Source organism: Mastomys coucha, unplaced genomic scaffold, assembly GCF_008632895.1.
Source record: "Mastomys coucha isolate ucsf_1 unplaced genomic scaffold, UCSF_Mcou_1 pScaffold4, whole genome shotgun sequence".
Lineage (NCBI taxonomy): Eukaryota > Metazoa > Chordata > Mammalia > Rodentia > Muridae > Mastomys > Mastomys coucha.
The window spans coordinates 35,653,020-35,671,067 of NW_022196910.1; the positions used below are offsets into that span (position 1 = coordinate 35,653,020).

At 40.7% G+C, this 18,048-nt stretch overlaps 1 protein-coding gene across 4 annotated transcripts in view; it reads right to left on the reverse strand.

Moving 5' to 3' along the window:
• The window catches only part of Syt1 (synaptotagmin 1), a 525,848-nt gene that overhangs the window by 5,497 nt on the left and 502,303 nt on the right, over nucleotides 1-18,048 (reverse strand). For all 4 annotated transcript variants that reach the window (XM_031349253.1, XM_031349256.1, XM_031349255.1 and 1 more), the window contains one exon: nucleotides 1,005-1,138. In XM_031349253.1, the coding sequence (XP_031205113.1) occupies nucleotides 1,005-1,138 (134 nt within the window). The remainder of the gene's footprint in view (nucleotides 1-1,004; nucleotides 1,139-18,048) is intronic.

The following is an 18,048-nucleotide window of genomic DNA, read 5'->3' on the forward strand; positions in this document are numbered from 1 at the left end:
GGAGAGAAGAAGGAAGGAAGGGAGGGAGGGAGGAGGGAAGGAAGGTAGATCCTTTGTAGGAGCAGAAGTGGCAGGTGGTGCTTGCTACTCCCAAACCCAGTCTGCTTCATGTTGGGCTCAGTCTCTCTCTCCACTAAAATGCTGCCCCAAATAGAAAATTTTATTTTGTTTTTAAAATATGCCTCCCTTTCAATATATTTGTACTTTCTGAAATTCATAGGTGGAATATTTTCATAGGTATAGGATCATAGTCCAAAGGAGTAAGTTTACAAGATTTTTTTTTCTTTTATTCCAATACCTTGCTTTGTATTGTTTCGTAGAATTAAAAAACAAAATGTCTGGAGGTGTTAGTTTCCATAGAAATAAGGTCTTAGAACTCAAAAAGTTCGCTGAGCAGATATTACAAAATAAATTATGGTAGAAAACTGATGTTTCAAGTTTTTTGCCAGAAGGTCTAAAGTGCTCACAGGCTTAGACTGCTGAACAAGGAACTGGGGACAGGGAAATGAAATCGGTGACTTACTTAGCTATTGAAAATAAATATGTACATTTGTATATATAATTTTCTATCATGTGAAGATGTAGATGAGCTAGTTACATAAACACCACAGCCCAAGTGAGAAGGAGGGATCCTGGCTATTTTTGCCCTATAGAATTGGATTTCTTATTGTAGCCTGGGAATGAATAGGCAAGTTCACTCTCTCTGAGGTTTTGGATCCCATAGACAAACTTATTGACCTAGCCAAGTGGTTCTGTTGGTTTTCTATTTCCCACCTTATTTCTGCTCAGCAGAAGGCAGCTAGCTGTTCCAGCTGATGAATCAGCCCTTCTCATGCTGTGTGTCTTATTATGTCCTGCTTATTGGAGCCCAGGCCTCACACAAATGTGCATGGGCCAGTTCTGATGGAGGCAAGGCACTGATGACTTGCAGGCTCTACATTTGTCAGTTATGCGATCTAAAGGTGTGAGACTGAGTGGAGGGACACACTTGTGTCAGCCATTACCTGGATTTGCTCGAATGGAACTTCAAAGCTGAAGGACTCATTGTAGTAGGGGTTAAGCGTGTTCTTCTTAATTGTTGTCTTTTTCTTCTTCAGTCTCTTGCCATTCTGCATCAGGTGAATCTTTACATAGGGATCTGAAAGACAGACACAGGAACTTTAGGAGCTCAGACATGTGTTTTGTTTTCTCTGAAATATTCCATGATGGTTTGTTTACTGTGTGTGTGGTAGTATGCACACTGCAGTGCATGCATGCATGGAGATCAAAGGACAGCGTGTGGGAACTGTCCTCTTCATTTACCGTGGGTCCTAGGGATCAGACTTAGGTCATAAGGTTTGGCGGCAGATACTTTGATTGTCTGACACTTCTTGTTCTCCAGAGCCACATGTTTTAGATCATGCGTGAGCCCCGACAGGTAAGTAATTACATAGCTCTTATGTAGTATGTTATAAACCATCAAACATCTTTTATTGAGAGGCTTTTAAGTAGGCTTTATGGCAGACTTATTGTCATGTTAGCTGAATTTCCTAGTTAACATCTGGGAGGGAAGAACAGTGGGATGCTGGGAAACCAGCTCTTTGGGTGGAGATGTCCTGACATGCAGCATTTGCAGATTTCTGTGGTGCAAGTGTGCTCACCATGGTCCATTTTAAGCCACAAACAGACTAACAACTGGCTTGTAAAATCTGTGGGAATTTAGCAGTTGGCTTCTGTGAGCTGGTGGAGAGCTTGGCCATAGCTTGCTTGACAGGGAGAAGACAAAGGAGCTACTTCATTCACTTGGTTATTCACCTACACAGCCAACACTGGAGTGGCCAGTACATGTTGGGCCCTCTTATCACTGATAGAAGCAGCACTGAGCTCAGTAGATTTTCTCTGTTTTCATGATGGGATCTCAGATGTGTGGGGTAATAGATATTAAGCTTTTAGAGAAAGGAGACTCCTTTGAAGTTAAAAGTTGATGAGCACAGTGCAAGGGAGGAGCCGAGCCAAGATCTATGGGAAAACAGCAGCAATGGTAGGTAGCGTGCACTATAAAGCTGGAACAGGAGCAGGCTCCAACTGCTCAGAAGGCATCTCTGGTGGGGATGGGAGTAGGGGGCCTGAGGAAGAGAATCAGGAATCAATCCTGATTGCCCATACTGGGGCTCTCTGGAGTCTCTGTGTGTGTGTGTGTCTGAGAGGAAGGCAGAGAGAGAGACAGAGAGAGAAAGAGAGAGAGAGAGAGAGAGAGAGAGAGAGAGAGAGAGAGAGAGAGAGACAGAGACAGAGACAGAGACACAGAGAGAGAGACAGAGAGAGAGACAGAGAGATAGAGAGTCAGAGACAGAGTCAGAGAGACAGAGAGAGACAGAGAGACAGAGAGTCAGAGACAGAGTTAGAGCGAGTGAGAGAGATACAGAGATCCTATTAAGCCTTCCTAGGTTGTAATAGTTTCCTCCATGTGTGTGCAAGGGATACGGAAGAGGCTGATACCCATGGAGGTGGAGAGAAGAGGGATGGGATGATTCTCGGAGCATTTTCTCTCAAGCCTCATTAGGCAAAGGCAACATAATAAGCCAGACCCTGGAGGGGTGAGGCAGCACCCACTTAAAGTCTCCATTGCTAATGGATGAATGGCATACCTTTACCTCGCAAGAAACCATGACTTCTGAAAAGAAAAAAAAAATCTCTCTGCTGTTTTTCTTAAGCAAAATCCATTTCATATATAATGCAAGTTCATTATAGAAAACTACCAGAAGGCAATGATAAAAGGAAAAAAAATTAGTATCGTCTAAAATAACTACTGCTAAGCCTTTCAAATTTTTTCTCTCGCCTTTCAGAGCTTTAGTTGGGAGAAGTATTATGGGGGATCTAAAGTCCACATAGTTTTAGGAAGCTGCAGATGAAAAGGTTGTTTTTATCTACCTCTCTCTGTACCTCAGTGGAATATAACTCCTCAAGGACAGAAACTATAACTGCTATATTCGCTGCTTTATTTTACTCAGACTGATGCATAAAAAAATTTGTGGGAGGGGGTACTCATGCATGCTATGAATTTATTCTGCCACCAAGCTGCATTGTCATCCTCCCCCAACCCCCCTGGGTTTTTCTGGCTGTTGAATGGCAAGTAGGAGGTAGACAGGGCCTCACCAGGTCCTTCTCTTAGTCTTGTCTTCTTCCTATTGCCCCAAAGTCAGGCATTTGCATGTATGGAGATTGGGGAATTTTTTTCCAGTGCTGTGCTCAGTCAAGAGATCATTTTTTTGGTCCTACAATCTGAAGTCTTCGGTGGCTTCTTTGTTGTTTCCAGTCTTTTCCACTTCCATCTGCTCTTAGGCTGCCCTGATTCCCAAGTACTCTCTGTTTTCCTCACTGCCCTGAAGTCTTGCTTGAATTCTGGGTGCTCTGCAGGTGGCTCTGATCCCCCCTTATCCCATTAGTGACTTCTGTGAGATTAAGCCTTGTTTGGTTCTCTGACTCCTTGCTGAGACCTCAAAATAGGAAAACAGCCATGTGGTGAGTCATACCTACGCTTTGAGGACACACAGATTTCCTTTTTAAAGGAAAAATTACCTCTCCCACAAAGCAGGCCTCTGAATGATTACCATTTGTTCTGTTTTAGGGGCTATCTGCAAAGCAAAGCAAACCCTAGTGAGCTCCCAGCATCTGAAAACTCCTGGCGATTGTGTCATGAGATACAATTGTATGGAAATGACACATCAGGCTGTAATGGGACTTAATAATGTGGCTTTCTCTAAGCTCTGAAGCTAGACACTAGGCATGGTGTTGGAACATCCTTTGGGGTTTTGGAAACACGTAAATAGTGTGGGGAATTATGTAAGCACTGAGACTGGGCTACCCCCTCAGGCCCTCTCTGTCCCTGTGGCTTGTGGGTCCCTCCATTTGCCAGCAGCAAGCACTCATGGGTATCTCCCTCTTCTGAATACTGACAACCTTTCTTCAACGTCATCCCTGCTACCACCCAAAGAAGCACAAGATAGACCATGCCTTTTGTTGTCTAATTTATATTGAAGAATACTAGTCTATTTCTTTTAAAACTTTGGTATAAAGAAGGATCTTTTTGTCTGATCTCTAATTTCTAAGGATTTCTAATATCTGGCTGCCATTTAAACAACAAAGATAGACTGAGGACCTGAATCCTAATCCTAGAACCACAGAAAGATAGAATGAGAGAAGTGACTGCACAGAGGTGTCCTCTGATGTCCATGTGGGATTCATGGTACTGCTGTGCCTCGACTCACAGGTGCAAAACAACACATACACACACCATACACCACACACACACATATACCACACACACACACACACACACACACATACACACACACACACACACACACACGTGCACACATAGAATATAGAGAAGGATTCTGCTTTGTGGCCTGGTGGTCTCGGTCCCTATCAGATCTCTCCTTTGGTTTTGGACTCTCTGTCATTGGAAAACATTGCATGGCTGTCCTCTTTCTAGTTGGACATCACATTGGCTGGACATTATCTCCCCTCTGTTGTAACAGCTATTTTGACTTAGAGGTTTTGCAGGACACTCTAGTGAGACCACTCTCAAGCTTACATGTCGACAAGCCTTTTTAATGAACCAAATTAAAGTTTGTGTTCCTACTGTTCACAAGTATGGTAGGCAGGATAATAACTCTTCCAAAGACATAACATTCTAATCTTGAGAACCTGTGAATATGTTGTATGGTAAAAGGGACAAGGCAAATGCTATTAAAGCAGAGACTTTCAAATATGATCAGCCCAGTGTTTCAGAAGGGCCTACCTACTCTTTTCACATAAGTCCTTGAAATGCAGAGAACCTTTCCTGGCTGTGATCAGGGCGTGACAACAGCAGAAGAGCCAAGCATATGCCAATGTAGGCTATTTTATTTATTTATTTTGGAGACAGGCTGACCTGGAACTCACTCCGTAGCTCAGGCTAGCCTCCAATTCTGCCACAGCCTCTCAAATGCTGGTATTACAAGAATAAACTACCATGCTTTGCTTTGAAGAAAGAAAGGGCCAGAAGCTCAAGTATGTGGATGACTGCAAGAAAAAAAATTTAAATGACAAAAACCAAAGAATGTCCTTTTCTTTAAACCAGTGGCTTTCAACCTTCCTAATTCATTAATACACTTCCTCATGTGGTCACTCCAACCATAAAATTATTTCATTGTTACTTTATAACTGTGATTTTACTATGTTATGAGTCACAATGTAATATCTGATATGCAACCCCCCTCCCCGCCTTGGGAGTTGTGACCACAGGTTGAGAACCCATGGCTCTAGAGCTGCTAGGAAGGAGGATGCCCCTCTCCACACATGGACTTGAGCCCATCGAGGCTTGGGTCAGATTTCTTTTTAATATTTTCCATTGGGACACAGAAATTGTATGTATTAATCATGTGCAATATGGCTTCCAAAATGTGTGTCTATATGGAATGGCTAAATTGGGCTAGCAGGTTTTATTCCCATGCTTATTTTACATGATAAAAACACTTACTATGTACTGTCTTAGAGATTTTCAAGAACCCTTGCTTATTAATATATAATATTACCACATTATACAATTGGTCTCTCTGACTTATTCCTCCTCTTCTTTAACTGAAGGTACAATTTCTCTAACTCTGTATAACTATAAGAAAATACATGTATGCTGTTTCAAGATATGGATTTGGTGATTATTTTTGCAGTGTCAACAGAAAACTAATAAAGTAACCAACTTTGAAGAGATTCTGTTACTTATCAAGCAAAATGTGAGGATGGGAGGTAAGGTGCTTTCAAGGTGTGTGTGTGTGTGTGTGTGTGTGTGTGTGTGTGTGTGTGTGTGTATGTGTGTACATGTATTTATATTGCTTGGATTGAACCCAGGGCCTTAAGCATGCTAGATAATTATTCTGAGTGGCTTCTTCACTCTTTCACTAGATCTAGAAACTGATCTTTTGAGAAATGTTGATATTCTTTCCTCTCTCCTAAAAAAGCAGTTATTGTAATCTTCACATCAAAAACCTTAAAGATGGTTAAGTTCTTTTAACAAAAAAAGTAAAAAACCATTGAGCATACCATCTAAAAATCATAGTAATATGCATTCTTTTTAGGATCTCTGTAAAACTAGTAAAATTAGACAAAATATGAACTGAAAATGATTTAATAAGGGCTTAAAACAAAAATGGTCCTTTATACTGGAAGTGTAATTTATGTTTTCTATAAGCTATTCTATCATCTCTCTCTCTCTCTCTCCCATTTAAAATTATATTATGTTATTTTATACTGCAACAATCCCTTTGATTGCTTTTTCAAGAACTCAAATCCAGGTCTGCAGTGCAGATAAGTATAAGTACAGATGCTGAAACCAGACTAATTTGGATCTCCACTCTGCTCCTCATAGTTGTGTGGCCTTGCAGAAGTTACTCAATTTTTTTTCTGTCATGGCTCCTTCAGTTATGAATTAGGGGAAATGATAATAGCTAATTATAGAGTTGTAAAGGTCAAACATGAAAAGTCTTCAATATGAGGCTGGCAAATGCCTTTCTTAGGATGCTTTGGTACAAGTGATGCTAAGGCAGCCTGTATGAACCAGGCTTGGCTCCCCCCTACCCCCAAGCTAACTTTGCTGACCTGCGGCCCACACCTAGCAAGCAGGAAAAAAACCTCTTTTGCTACAGAAGTTAGTCAGGTCCTAAGTCACCCTTCCCCCAAATGGCAGTGCTGCGGACACTGTCCTAAACAGGACTCTGGCCAGGTAAGCAGGATTGTTGTTGGGTAAATAAGCCTAAAGGTTTCTGTTTACTAGAAAAGGAGATCTCTTAAGTTGGTTCTGTTCTGCAGGAGCTTTCCTTAATCCTCGAGAAACCTCCCTTAACCTTACCCTAAAAGGTCAACTATATCTGCCAAGGGTTACCTGGTTCTGGCTCAATTCGGACACTCTGTATCAATTCAGACCCCAACCAAGCTAACTGACATACACAATTTGCTTGCTTCCCACCATTTTACTTTTCTCTCTGCACCCCTACTCCCCATAAATGGTCTTGGTAGTTTGATTTCCCCAGTACATTTTTATTTCTGTCCACAGAGAAGTCTGGTTTAGTAGTGTTGTTGTCCCATCGCTTATAGAGACAGGCTCCCCGAGTGTCACGCCTTCTCTAAGCAAAGGGTTGACTCATGAAAAGTTTAATCATGCATGCGATCAAAGGAAAAATATCACTGCTATAGCAAGTGGTCTTGAAGAATAAGGTAGGAAACTAACTTAGCATCTTGCAAGGTTTTCTCCCATTCTTGAAATAAATGTCTCAAATGGCTCAGAGCTGGGAAGGTAAGGTCAGAGTCTTAAGCAGAATGTCATGGCTTGAACAGCAGGAGTCAAAACTCTGAGTTATCAAGCCTTTGCAGATTCTGAGGCCACCTAAACCTTGGCATATTTGGGCATATCATATATCAGTGATTTATTAATCCTTTCCTTGTGGTACTAAAGTTGAGGAAAGAGAGAGTCCTCACTCAGTACTGGAGTTTGTTGTCTGGGATGAAGTAATGCCCTTTGTTGGCAGGTCTCATATCTGTGTCCCTTTTTCTGTAAATGTTTGTTACTGAGAGAAAATCTCATAGTAATTTAGTTTCTTCCTTCTAGTTTCCACTTTGCTACAGAATCTTTTTCCTGCCCATTCACCATTTCCCCGACCCTTCCACTTCCCTCTTTCCCTTCCTCCCTTCTTTTTCCCCTCCCTTCCTTCCTTCCTTCCTTCCTTCCTCCCTCCCTCCCTTCCTCCCTCCCTTCTTTTCTTCCTTTCCTTCCTCCCTTTTCTTCCTTGATTGTTCCTTCCTTCTTTCCTTCTCTCTCTCTTTCTCTTTCTCTTTCTTTCCTCTTTACCCCCATTTCTCATCCAGAGTGAGGAACAAGAAATCATTATGTTAAGGGCTACCCAATCATTTATTGAACTCTGTACCCAGGCCATGACGACTTGGAACAATGACCTCTGTTAGGTAAGAGGAGCAAAGAGGCTCTCCTGCTGGTGATGAACAGTTTCCTTTCCATAGCTATTTTCAATAATGCAGGCCTTGTGTGACAAGGTTTATGATTGCTTGGCCAGCCTTCGCCTTGGAGGATCTCAAGGATGAGAAGGCGAAGATGACAAGACATTTCTGCAACTCTGTCACCTGAGCATCCCCTTCTGAGTATGTCACAGCATGGACAGAGATCCAGTGCTGTTGCTTCATTGTACTCACACTCAAGCATGATTAAAAGAATGATCACATATACGCATACATTCTGTATTAATATAGGTTTTTCAATAGCCAATTTCTGTCTGATCTGGCCTTGGTGTTCTCAGATCCAAGTCTAGGTAGGATGAACTGTTACCTCCACAGTATCTCAGATACTGTATTCATTCACATTCCCCAACTCTCACTTACTCCTTCTGAATACAGAGCTTGGAGACAGGATTTTCCTTGTGTACTCTGGCTGACCTGGGACTCCCTATGCAGATCAGACAGAGATCCACCCACTTTGACCTTCAGAGTGCTGGGCTTAAAGGCTCATCACCCAGGCCATCCCTGACTTTTGGTCAGGAATAAGAAGAGAGATGCCATAGCTACACGTCACTTCCCTGCTCTTCTGGTCACTGTCCTTCCTTCTCTAGGCTCCTCGCTCATGCTGTTCAAAAAGTCTTGTTTGGTTTGACGAGCTTGTCTTGGGGGGGGGGGTTGGGTTGGTGGGGGAGAGCTGGTGACACAGCAAAGTCTGCAGCAAGCATCACAAGGTAGCTCAGCACGTTTCTCTTATCAGTAATTCTCAGGATCTGATATATTCTCTCCTCTCCTTTGTCTCATTTATCAGATGATACTTTCTTCTTTTCTTTTCTTTCCTCTGCCCTGAAACCTTCACTGATATATTTTATGAGATTGCTACCTATTACTTTAATTTATTGTTGTTGTTGTTGTTATATTATTATTATTACTGTTACTATTATATTAACACATTGTATGAGATCTTTTCCCCTGTGCTTCTCTTCTCAGATATTCTACAGAGCAACCTGATATTCCCAATGTCACTGCCAGCTCCACTGACTGGAGTTCCTGACCATAGTACCTAGGATCTGAATACACTGTTTGTACTAATGCTGTCACCAGATCAGTTTTTGCATGCTAAGCTATCAGCCCAGCGCGTGAACTTTGAGCTAAATAGAAAGTTCACTGGCTTTCCTTCAGCTACATGGGCTCAATAGGCAAGCGTTCTGCAGAAACAGCCCAGACCATGTGATGTGCCACAAGGCCACAGCCACCCCAGCTCTTCTCTTCTCCTCCAGCCAGAAACTACCCAATTCACTCTCTTCTTTCCTTTGCCTTAACTTCAACTTCCTGCAGCTAAAAGTTAGAGTCTCTGGGGCCACCTGGGATTCCTTCTACTTCTGTATACAGTTTTCATAACTTATTACTACTCCTTCATAGTGTTTCTTTGGTTAGTTCCTTCTAACCTATACTCATTGCTCCAGATCAGAAATTCCAACTGCAGTTGTTGATATCAAGCAAACCTTCATGTACATGCTAAAACCTTTAAGGGTATCACCCCTGAACCCAGCAGGGTGTGTCTGGCCCATCCTAGCAATCACTTCATCTCTCATCCATGACACTTAGTGTTCTTCACATGGAGCTTTTAAATGCTTTAACTTCCGGCTCCCTGTTCTAGCCCGTGATGCCCTTTCTTCGTCTGTCTTAACTTTGACTTAAAAACCACCTGTTCCATGAGATTTTCCTGAGTGCTCATTTCCAGAGAACAGACAACCAGCATCAACATCTTCTCCATCAACCAGCATCAGCACCTTCTCCATCAACCAGCAGCTTTAAGCAGATGCTCTTTGCCTGAGGCCTTTTCTTCTTTACTTTTTTTTTCTTTTCTTTTCTGGTATTAGAGGATTTCTGTGGCACTTGAATAACATAAGAACAATCTTCTTTTGGGAAAACATGTTTTGAGTAAAAAAAAAATGTATGTTAAGTGATGAACTCTGGGAAGGTCAAGTACTGGATAGATCAGAATGTCTCCATTACTGTACTATACTCTACCTTAAAACCCTAGAACACTGCCACCCCTTCTACCCTGAGGCAGTTCTAATGCCAATTTGTGCTAACTTCATAGAAATATAATGGCCAAACATCTGGCTCTAAGCAATGAGATATAAAGAGGGCACTAAAGGCTTTTTGTATTTACAATGAGAACTAGAAAGTGGCAGTTCAATGCTGAATAACACACCATGCCTGTGGTTTTAATTCTGACAATTTTGCATAATGATACTGTCTTCTTCCTTAACTACCACAGTGACCATGGGCCCTGGTGGCCACGGCCTTCTATTTCCATGGCGGCTCTCTGGGCGAGAATTAGCCTCACTGTAACTGCTTTGTTCAATGCCTTCTGAGCTGCACCCAGCTTCTGAGAATTTCAGATAGTGTTCCTCTTATCCAATTATTCTTTGGATACTGTTCACTGAATTTCTGGATGAAGAAAGTGATATTCTATCAGTTAGGGCTCAAGTGATTGGACAAGCATTTCTAAATAGTTTAAATGAGAGGTCCCTTATAGGCTTTATTAGATAGAAAAGTCTGGAACTGGGGCTCTGTGGCATATCTTTTCCTACTTGTTTTTGAGTAATAGAACTCCTGAAGTTTAAAGTGAGAACCAATTTACCCAGCTACATTCATTTCCTCTAAATCTTCTATGACACACTGTTTGGTTTCAGATCTAGAAAAAACAGTGAAGGTGCATATTTTATATACCAAAGCAGACCTGGACTTCAGATTCTCCCAGCATCCCTCAGTCCCTACCTGGCTTACACTGTCTCCAATCCTGAACTTTCTCTCCCAGAGGCTGGGCTTGCCCTTTCCCAAAGAGGCTCTTTGCTATAAAGCTCAGACATTTTGGTTTCTTCCTTCTCCTTCTCCCCTTTCTTCTTCTTGTTTTTGTTCTGCTTCTGCTTGTTGTTGTTCTTCTCTTCTTTCTTCTTTCTTCTCCACCTTTTCCTTTTCTCTGTGTGAACGCTTTCTCTCTTTCTCTTCCCCATGGCGACTTCCCTGAGGTCCTTTCCTGAGGCCAGCAAACCTCTCTCCCCAGCAGTTTCCCAATAAACTTGATATATATATATATATATGTATCATATATATATGTATATATATACATATATATAAATATATATACACACACATATATATATAAGATATATATATAGAAGATATATATATGTATATATGTATATATGTATAAAATCTGTCTTGAATTGCCTCATTACACCGGTGGGGAAATAACACATTTACCATACATTATGGCTGACAGACTACCTCTTGATTCTTAGACTTGATATAAGGAAGTTCCATAGCATACCTCCCAAGCTGTGGTTCTCAGTGTGGGGGAACTTCTGGAAATGTCTGTATACATTTTGAATGTCACCACAGAGAAAAGGAGGGATGCTATGGAGATTTAGGGGATAATGGCAGGGATTCTGTTAAATATCCTATGCATATAAATCACAACAGAAAAGATGAAGCTCAAAGTATCAATAGACAGGAAGTTGATAAACTGCACCTTAGAATCCACTCTTGCCCTCTACTTCTCTCTCTCTCTCTTTTTAAGATACAGCTGCAATGAGTGGGTAGGGGAGCTACCTTGACCAAGCTTCATCAAAGTAAAGATAACAGTATAATAGGACAACAAGGCAGGGAGATCCTGCATCTTTCTCCCAAACTGCCTACCTGCCACAGCCACACTCCTATTTGTGGATGCAAGGAAGGAAGATAAGAAACTGGAAAAAGAAATCTTGTCCTTTTGTCTTGTATTTTGGGTTATCCTTATCACAGCAGTTCTTTGGGGTCTATAGGTAATATAAATTTAGTGATGTCAGCAGGTCCAGCTTTGCCCGTATCTCTGCTGTCCTTTCTATGGTGTTACATGGCAGCCTTGATGGCCTTTACAGGTTTTCTTGTTCTGAATACAAATAACAGCACCAACTGCATTTCATAAAATCACAAAATACTATTCAAGGGTAAAGAGTCTACAGAGTTACCAAGCAAGCCCAAGTTTACTCTGATTGGATAGCAGAGGTAAAATCTTGCTCCATATGCTAAATGGGATGATCCAGCAGAGCTTGGATCTAAGTCTTAGGTCCCTCTTCAAATGCATAAGGAGGAAGGGCCAAGTTGACATACTTTTGGAGTTCACTGTTAAGAGCAGAAGAAAGGATGGATCTCAACAAGATTCAGAAGGGTTTTACCCCCAAAAAAACCCTTCTGGGGTTGGAAGATGGGAGGGAACCAATGGATGTTTATGGAGCTTCAGCAATGACTTCTGCCTAAATTTGGGAATGGTAGACATAGGTATTGGCCAAGAGGCATTTCTCATAGTCAAGGAGGTTCCCAGGGATGGACCACTAAGTATTGTCTAAAGTGGCCACGAAGTGGGAGATCCTGTAGAGCTCAACATGGTAAATTTAGAGTTCAGCATTTCTTTGCCAAGTGTAGTTATTTTTCTCTTCTGCACTTTCTGAGTAAGCCTGCTTTTATCAGTTGGTCAATTGTTTAATAGTATACAAATAATTAAATAGTAATCAGGCCCAAAGAACTAACAATTTCCATTTCTATCACTGGCAGTTTCAGCATATTTACTTGAGGGGATCTTTATAAATAATTTATAAACATTTGGAGAAGACTATAAGACTTCATGTGTCTCTCTAGTATAAAATGTCTGTGTAGATTAAAATGTTCCCTGCAATGCTATAGCAAGGATGTAACATTAAAAATATATTCTAGAGAAATTTTTCCATGTGATCATACAATTTAAAAATGAATTTATATTAGTTAAGTGCAAGGCTCACTAGAAGAAAACAACATTACATAAGTGACTACCACAGAGCAAACCAACTCCATTTTAATGAGACAGATCAGAAAATAGCAAAGGCTGATTTCTTTCATTAATGGTGGCAGCATGCTTTGAATAGACAAAAAGCACACAGGCAGAAATGCTATTATGAATTAAATGGGAAGCATTTTTTTCCTCTTTAAATGGTGGTGGTGGAAACCACCACATTCCAACGATCACTTTGAGGACCATCTAATGGTTTCTATGTGACTGCAAGCTTCCTGAGTACCAGCATGGGGATGCACAGGCACAAAATGGAGGGGAGAAGAGCCCAGAGAGGGGACTCCACGAGTGGGGTTTCCTATATGAAATAAGAGAGCTGTAAGCACACAGAGCTGTACTGGGAAGGGAGCGAATATAATATGTTGAAGTGATCTGCTGTTTTTTTTTTTTTTTCTGTTCAGTTTTTTATAGATGAGTTTCTTCAGCTCTAACTCAAGCTTATTTCTCTTGTACTTAGGAAAATCACTCACGAGTAGATAAAGTAGTAATTATGTTTGGTGCTTTCTGGATGGCTACAAAGAGTTCAGTGGAATGACCAAGGATAAACTGTTTGTATAAGCTGACTAACTGAAATTCAAAACAGAAATGGTCCAATGACTCAGTAAGGAAAACAAAACTCCAAACAACACATTTGGCTCAGAACCTCCCCCGTGGGGAGACTTTGGCTTGGTCTTTCATAGCAGAGGGAAAGGCCCTTAGTCGGATACTGCATTTGAAAAAAAGCTAAACACCTTCATTTCATAAAATACATGGGTGATAGTTACTTGGTGATGTGCTAGGATGTTTAAGAATATACAATTTGACTAATGGATGCTACTTGGTATGTCCATAAGGACAGCTTCCAGGCATTGCAAACAAGTACAAATGGAAACAGTTGTGAACAGAGCTATCCTCACACACCCCTAGGTGGGGTGGATGCTATTGATAGGGTTGTTGTCCAAGTGCCATCTAATTCTTACAGTTAACCAGCTCCAATCCTCACAACACTCCTATTCTTTTTGTGTACTTGCTTCAAAATATCCACTCATCTTTTTAACCTCTGCTGTCTGTGTAGTAGAAGTTTGTGGACTGAAATGCGTTGGAGATGGAAAGGTTTCTGATGTTTCTAGAACTTGCTACAGGTCTGGACAAATTGTACAGAAGGTGAGGTGATGGCTGCCGTGCTTTAGTAGTGGGTCAGGTTTTAGGGTTTGTTCTTTAGCTTCAGAAAGGAAATGTCTTGTCTCAGGAAGTTGCTTTCTCTACACACCCTTTTTATGTCCTAAGGGACCTTTCTGAGCCCATAGACCTGGAAGAAGATGAATAACACAGTTTTTTGTTTCTTCACTAGAAAAGAGGACATTAAAAATGGTCATAATATTCCTGGTAACTCATACATCCCAACTCTGGTCTGAGATCTTGCATGTCTTATATAAGAAAGTATTGCCACCCTGGCTAGCCTGTTATTAAGATCTTTTTTGTTTCGTTTTGTTTTTGAATGCTGTCCTTCCAGAGAGAGATTTCAGTTGGTTCATCAATGACTAAATATGGTTCTCTTTCATGAAGCTGCCTGGCTCTGAAACTGGCTAAGACTCTTCTCATCAAGAAGATAACTTCTCCTTTCATGCTCCAGTTTCTTCATAATATGAGAAGGAAAAAATAAGCCATGGCTCCAATATAGTATCAGATATCAGAGAGGGGAAATGCCATGGAACAATATCATTCTCTGATAATTTTGTTGCTTTATATGAAGTACATTTGTGAATAATATTTCAGATCTTACTAAAAACTATAGTGATGATTTTTTGCATACTTTGCATATCTTAGAGATTTACATTATATAAGAAGCCTAGTACCTAAGAAATGAGAAATGAGCAGAGGGTCATTAAAGCTCTTATTTAGAAAAACTGAGCAAGGTGTGATGGTGCATGCCTTTAATCCCAGCACTCTGGAGGCAGAGCCAGGCAGATCTCTCTGAGGCCATGGTTAGTCTGATCTACAAAGGGAGTTTGACAACTGCCAGGGATATACAGAGAAACCCTGTCCAAAAAATAAATAAAAGAAAGAAAGGAGGGAAGGAAGAAAGGAAGGAAGGAAGAAAGAGAGAGAGAGAAAAAGAAAGGGAAAGGAAAAAGAAAAAAGTGAAAAAAGAAAGAAAAAAAAAGCCACCCGGTGGTGGCGCACACTTTTAATCCCAGCACTTGGGAGGTAGAGGCAGGCAGATTTCTAAGTTTGAGGCCAGCCTGGTCTACAGAGTGAGTTCCAGGACAGCCAGGGCTATACAGAGAAACCCTGACTTGAAAACAAACAAACAACAAACAACAAACAAAAAACAAAAACAAAAAAAACAAAAAAAAAACAAAAAAAAAAAAAAAAAAAAAAAAAAAAAAAAAAAAAAAAAAAAAAAAAAAAAAAAAAAAAAAAAAAAAAGAGAAAAGGAAAGGAAAGAAAAGGGTTTAGTGCTTAGAGAGATTCCAGAATCACACCTTAAGTGGCTGTAGGGATGGACGGCCTGGAGGATTGCATGCTAGGGCTGCCTTTATTCCCTATTTTCCATTCCCTTGACTCCTGGGCATTTTATCAGGCTGGCATCTGTTACCTTGATAACTTTGGGGCTAAGATAGCTGAAAGGATTATTCATGTTTTCTTGACATTTCTGCCTTTTTGTGGTACAGAATTCATTCTCCTAGTGACCCGTTCCCTCGCTGCCTGAGATGTTCCAGTTACTACTGTTCGCTGAACTACTTATCCAGTCCTATGCTCCCAGGCTTGATGTGGAGCCCAGCATGCAGTAGAATACAAGAAATCCTTTGCTAAGTGACACAGGTATCAATGAAAAACAAATGCCCGGTGACTGCAAGAATATGAGGATATATAGACAACTGTGGGGTTAAGTTTGTCCTTTAAAGCACTTGCAGTGTAATTGGTAAGAGAAGAAGAGAGGAGATAACTTAAAGACCATATTTCCTTGCAAATGATTTATCCAGTAAAAATTGTGAGAGGAATCCCAAGCTGGCAGATTTCTTTCCCTCAATGGAAATAATCTGAATTTTAAAGTATCCATTTAAGTAGACTAAACAAGTAGGATGGGCAACAAGAGCTAACCTTTTGCTTATTCCAAAAATCATTAGCTTTCGTATCTTCTCCTTCCACATACGAATGTGCAATGCCATCAAACATGGCCACAGTGACATTTGGGCCATGCAATGCTTATGTGGAGAGGGAAGAGTGGCTTTGGTTGGCTGTTTTCCTTTGAACTTGTTTTTTTCCCCTCAGCCTTTTCTATCTTTCCAACTAATAATGGAAATGATTACCTTAAAGTGATTTTCCAAATTATACTTTAAGGTGATTTCAGTGAAATGGAATTCTATATGGTATCTAGAATGTATAAAGCACAGATTTAAAATGGCAAATGGTGGAAAATTCTAAATTAAAACCACATTCTGGGGTGCTAGAGAGATGGCTCAGCAGTTAAGAGCATTGACTGCTCTTCTGAAGGTCCTGAGTTCAAATCCCAGCAACCACATGGTGGCTCACAACCACCCATAATGAGATCTGATACCCTCTTCTGGTGTGTCTGAAGATAGCTACAGTGTATTTAGATATAATAATAAATAAATCTTTAGAAAAATAACAGAAGAAAAAGAAAAGAAAAAATAAAAAAATAAAACCACATCCTGTGGTTTTATGTATTATTTTTGTTTTTATATCTTAACGTAAACTTTTTGTTTTTTTGGACAAGGTTTCTCTGTATAGCTCTGGCTGTCCTGGAACTTACTCTGTAGACCAGGCTTGCCTGGTTTTCGAACTCAGAAATCAGCCTGTCTCTGCCTCCCGAGTGCTGGGATTAAAGGCATGCGCCACTACTGCCTGGCTTAACATAAACATTTTAATGGCCAACAAATTCAGTTTTATATTAGACTTTTCATCTCCTACTGAGTTCCAATGGAACCAGGGACATGGATGGAGTTTGCTTAGGGCCTGTCCTGTTCCACTTCTTTTCTTAAAGGGAGCTTTAATATGCACTGTAGCTAGTTTTACAAGTAACATGGGGAATCTCTGCCAGCCTGTGGGAGCTCCATTTTCTCTTCCTTCCAGCCATCTTTCTGACTTGTGCAACACATCTTCCTTGGGTCCTCTGTCTCCTTTGCATCCACACAAGTCATCTTTAATTATGGATCAGTTCTAATATCCTCTCTTCAAGGAATTGTTATGACTGCTCATTACAAATCAGTGTCACCTTTTATAATCCCCACAAAACCCAATATTTGTCCATGCATCTGTGTGCTTTATAAAGGTCTTGACTGGAGGTTATCAACACTGCTGGTACTTCTATGGCATCACCCTGTCAGAGCTGTCTCTGGAAAGCTCAGAGGAATAGCTTCCTCACTAGACACAGAAAAGGTGCCTAGTGGGAGTTAAAGAAAACAAATGGTCCATCTGATAGTTCCTTCTCGGAGATGCTCACTAGAAACACTTCAGCAGCTATTACTGTAGACAGACTAGAATTTCATAAAAATGACCAGCTGGATAATTGTAGGGCATCAATATCTTTAACTAGACTTTCTAGTAAATTCATGAAACGAACAGAAGCATCACTGTTCTAGGACATGACTCTGCCTTTTCATTTGCCTTTTGAGAAACTTGCTTGGGTGAGCAGGTCTACAGGTCACCAAACTACATTAAAACCATCAAACAGCATCTCCAGACAGTCAGAATTAATGGTTTATACTGGATCCCTATCAGTTATGGACCATAAGTTCTTTTTTTTTTTTTTTAAAGATTTATTTATTTTATACATATACAGATAGTGGTGAGCCTTCATCTGATTGTTGGGGATTGACTTTTAGGATCTCTGCTCGCTCCTGTCAGCCCTGCTCGCTCTGGCCCAAAGATTTATTTTTATTATAAATAAGTACACTTTAGCTGTCTTCAGATGCGGATCTCTTTATGGGTAGTTGTGAGCCACCATGTGGTTGCCGGGATTCGAACTCAGGACCTCCAGAAGAGAAGTCGGTGCTCTTACCGGCTGAGCCATCTCACCAGCCCCATAAGTTCTTTTGAAGAAGGAATAAATCTGTCTTATCACATGGAAGATAGTCCCTATTTGTAATGCAAATTATCTAATGAAAGGTTGCGGAATGCTTAGTTGTATTTTTTTTTTTTTTTTTTTT